This window comes from Gavialis gangeticus, unplaced genomic scaffold, assembly GCF_001723915.1.
Source record: "Gavialis gangeticus isolate Ggan-Ray unplaced genomic scaffold, GavGan_comp1, whole genome shotgun sequence".
Lineage (NCBI taxonomy): Eukaryota > Metazoa > Chordata > Crocodylia > Gavialidae > Gavialis > Gavialis gangeticus.
Genome location: NW_017729019.1, coordinates 9,057,034 through 9,061,303, shown reverse-complemented (window position 1 = coordinate 9,061,303; position 4,270 = coordinate 9,057,034). Strand labels below are relative to the sequence as shown.

General features: G+C 43.1%; 1 protein-coding gene across 1 annotated transcript in view; it reads right to left on the bottom strand.

Annotated features, from left to right (window-relative positions):
* The window catches only part of DYRK3 (dual specificity tyrosine phosphorylation regulated kinase 3), a 21,687-nt gene that overhangs the window by 11,959 nt on the left and 5,458 nt on the right, over nucleotides 1–4,270 (bottom strand). Inside the window, exon 2 of the mRNA XM_019514021.1 lies at nucleotides 3,488–3,603. Coding sequence (XP_019369566.1) covers nucleotides 3,488–3,603 — 116 coding nt within the window. The remainder of the gene's footprint in view (nucleotides 1–3,487; nucleotides 3,604–4,270) is intronic.

Here is a 4,270-nt window from a genome sequence, read left to right as displayed (position 1 = left end):
TGTGAAAAGCTCAGTATTTTGCCTGCAGTATGACTTCCCTTGGACACTCTCTCCACAGAGAAATAGCTGGAAACCAGGCTGAAAAACAAGATTGGGAACTTCCTCTAAAAACATTCAAACACTTTTTAAAAGAGATGCAAAATCCGTGGTTACTTTTTCCAGGGTGCTTTGGTGAAGGTGCAAAATTGAAGCTACCTACTCCAGCAGACTGTTCCTCACACCCTTGGGCAGCCAAGGTCAAAGGTCCTTCCTGAGCTTGCCTGGACTGAGCTGCAGTTCTGCTCATGAACCACTCAGCTGGGTGCTCCTCTGAGCGCCCATTTCCAGGCAGTTCCCATTTACTCCTTTCTCCCTCCCCTCTCACATCCAAAATGCACTCCTGAAAAATGATTAACGAAAATGTTAATGCAGTGCTTCACCCCTTGCAAAGACAAATCCATCCGCTAACTTGTATTTACATCTCCCGCTAATATGTTGCCCTGTGGGTGCCTCATGTCCCATCTCCTACAAAGCAATCAAGAGGCCCTAGAATACAAATTATCGGCTTTACTTTATTGTTCTGGACACCAGAAGCATTCAGGAGCCATGCCAAAACACAGACCCTCAGGGTCCCACACACCCTTCTGTTACAGTGTTACAATTAGAAACTAATCCAGCAGTCTGATTAAGTACTAGAATTCCTACACAAAGCATGGTATAATTCTTCAAAATCACCACTCACTTCAAGGGACACCAGCAAGCCATTTCACCATAAGAGCTGAGAGCTGAAAAGAAGGGGATGGAGGGGCATATAAAGCCTAAACAGAAATGTCTGCATCAAACATTGCTAAATAACCCTGGAGTGCTATTCACCTAAGCAGCTTGTGCAAATGCTCAGGAATTAGAAAGTGGACGATGATACTGGACTAGTCAGTCTCAGAGTTCAACTGAATGAATGCTAAAAAAAGTGAAAAGATAAAAAAAATCTTTTTGATGCCTTACTGTGTTATTAGTGAGGGGGAAAGGGTTGAAAGACAAATAAATAAAAAAACCTCAATAGCCAATATTTCCCCTTTCATCTGGACAATGGTGCTCATAGAAAAAGACTCACACTGTTTTCATGATCACATGAAGTAAGGTTTCATTAAAAATATTCATTCCCCCTCATTTACCAACTGTGTGAATTATCCTGAAGTGTACGGGCACTTTATAGCATTATAGCTACAGGGGGGCGTGATGCTATAGCGCACACTGCACAGTTCACAAAAGGCATCCCATTTTAAGACTCTTCCCTTACATTCAGTTTAGCATATAAAACACCCGCCAGGCCGGATCGTTTTAGCAACAGAAGAAGGATTGTTGCACGTCTGTCAGGTATCTGGCCTGATTCAGTGCATCTCCATGGCAGCCCGCTTGGCAGAGCTCCGACAGAGCAGCCCTTTGTACCTGGGTAGGTGAATCGAGCACCACGGCTTCAAAACACACTGCACAAAATGAATGCTATTTATGGCTCAAATTTCCTAAATATCTTCAGCAAGTCAAATGCGTTGCTTGAGTCAGTCCCCGTATCAACACCCCAAAGTGTGCCAACTACGCTTCATCTTGAAGAGGCTCAAGCGTAACACTGCTTCAAAATGTGAGCTATATGGGAGCAACGCTCAGCCTACTAATGCTGCACCAGGGAGCAAATTTCTCATAGCCGTAAAGGAGTCTGTAGGAAAGCCAGAGTTCACCTTTCCTGACAGCCCCCTCTCAACAAAATGAATCCCCTTCTTTTCTGGATCTAAAGCCCTGTTTTTTCCCATGGGTAACATGACTCAAAGGCAGCAGGGGGTGAGGGAGGATTGAATGTTAGTCCCCAGAAGCAGAAGGGGTGTTAGGCAAAGGGGCCACCTGACTGTGACAGACTGCAGGATGGGTCAGTCTGCACTTGAACCCAAGAGGCTCCCATCCAAAGCAGATGACTTTTGAGCAACACGTCGGCTGTCTTCAAACAGCTTCCTCCTAGGAACCAGGGACTGCACAGTTTACTTTGTCCATAAATTTGCTGTTAGCAGCCAAGAAACCTGACTGACAAGATGATATGCTGCAGAGAGACTTTGTTAGACTCATTCCTCGCACTCAAAACAAACACTCGTGAATGAGGAGGAAACAGCTAATCTGTCTCCTAAATGTTTTGCCATTTAAGTGTTTCTACTATCACTTTCACAAACTCAAATAAAATTCTAGTCTCTCAAAGGCTTCTGGTTACCGTCCACAGCCGAGACACGACAGAAAGGCAGTTGTTCGTATCAGTCTCCCAACTCTAGCGTAAAGTTTTATACTTCAAACCCAGAAAATTTTGAAAAGAGCCAAATCACTGCAACCTCCATGTGATACAGACAAAATACAGATGAAGAAGCAAGGAAGAGCTGCAAATCAGAAGCAAAGCGCAGATGTGGTTATATTTGCCACGTGCTCTGGTAGTTCCACTCTGCTGAATTCAATTCAGTTATGGCTACATTATGAGACAAGTATAGCACTTGCTATCGCCAAGGGACTGCACAACCACCAATCATTTCAGGAATTAAAGAGAGCACTACTGTCCTTTCATATCTATGTACCCCGCAAAAAAATGGCACATGCACGCACGCAGCCGTCTGCTTAGCGAAGGGTACGGGACAAAAGCATTGCTAGCATAAGCTGCCATAACCATATTGCCTCACAACATGTTTGTGTCCAAATTGGCTTCTTATTCCATCCCATTTCTCCATTCTGGCTTTTAACCGCAGGCCTTGAGGAGTGAAGTCTTCACTATAAAACTTAGGCCAGGATGCAACACAAGCCAAAATGCATTTAAAGACAGTATTACAATGAGACTATTGCACAGCTGAATCTGATTGCTCCAGCCCAGCTGAGACAACTTAGGAATGGATCTCATGATGCAAAACTTCTGCTCAAAACAAAAATGTACACCCACTATAAAAATAGAAGTCAAACACATGAAGTCTAGGAAGTGCTATTTTGCTACCAATTACAGTGGTGGATAATACCAGAGCTCCCAGAGGGGTTTACATTTCTATATGACTTGAGGGGAGGGGGGGAGGTACAAGCCACACAGAGCCTTTGGTTGCTGTCCATAGAGACTTATTCCAAGTATTTTCACGTGAGAAGCTAAATGGAAATCTGCCATCGTTACAGTACAACACAGCTGTGGAGTAACAGACTGCCATATTTATCAACGTGTGATGTGCAATGGCATGAAGGTCTTGACAGTTTGTAAACTAATTTTCTTGATCAAAGTAGGAAGGCTGGATTATAAAGTGGGTTTTTGCCAGAGTGGTCTAGGAAATTCAACGCAGACCACGATATGAGGTTATTATTCTTTTTATGCTACTTAGGAAAGGCTATCATGCTAATCAGCCGTTACAAGGTTTTAATGATAGGTCTACTTATTTATTGCATACAGTGAGGTAGGTAACTCTCGTTATCACATAGCCTGAAATACAGAAGATTGCAAATTACTTACGTTAGATCTCCCAAGTGAAGGAAGTCCAGACGGACTGTGTTCTTCATTTGTGGGGTCCTGGTACCTGATCTGATCTATTCTCATGTAAGAATCGTACAATCCGTCTCCATATCTGGCTGGAAACATCACATAGGCAAGCCAGTTATTCACAACAGTTAGAAGTTTTTTTCTAATTAAGACAGTTGGCTGAGTTTCAGTTCATTTTCAATAAACTTGGGGCTTTGCTTACAGTCTCTTCTTTTTTTTATCATTTAGCATGCAAAAATATTCTTTAAGGAACAAGGATGATCCTGAACTAGCCCTAGGCAGAGGGAACCTTTTCCATCCTCAAGCAGTCAAACTATCCTGTAAAAGCAACACGCAGCGATCAAGCTCAGTAAATTTGCTGATATTAACACCAATCAGCAAGAGACAAAAAAAAAAGACAAACAGCATGGGGGGAGCCACCAGACTTTTCATTTGTGCAGTGACTGCCAAATAACACGACCGTGCTTTAAAAAAAATTTTTTTAAAGTGTCTGAAGCCGTTAACATCACAGTCTCACAACACTGATCAACAGATACCTTCAAAACATTGGCAGAGTGTTTGTTAAACCATCAAGTACTGCGTTTCTATGAACATAAGACGGTGTTTCTTATACCAGGAATACTTTGCGCCAAAGAATATAACCCCCCCCCAGCTCTGTCACCCCCTCCAAGGAGCTGAGACAAGCAACCCCGGCCGCCGAGCAGAAAAAGACATTATTTTTTTAAAATCCCCGATTCAAGGCCAAAAAACCCGCCG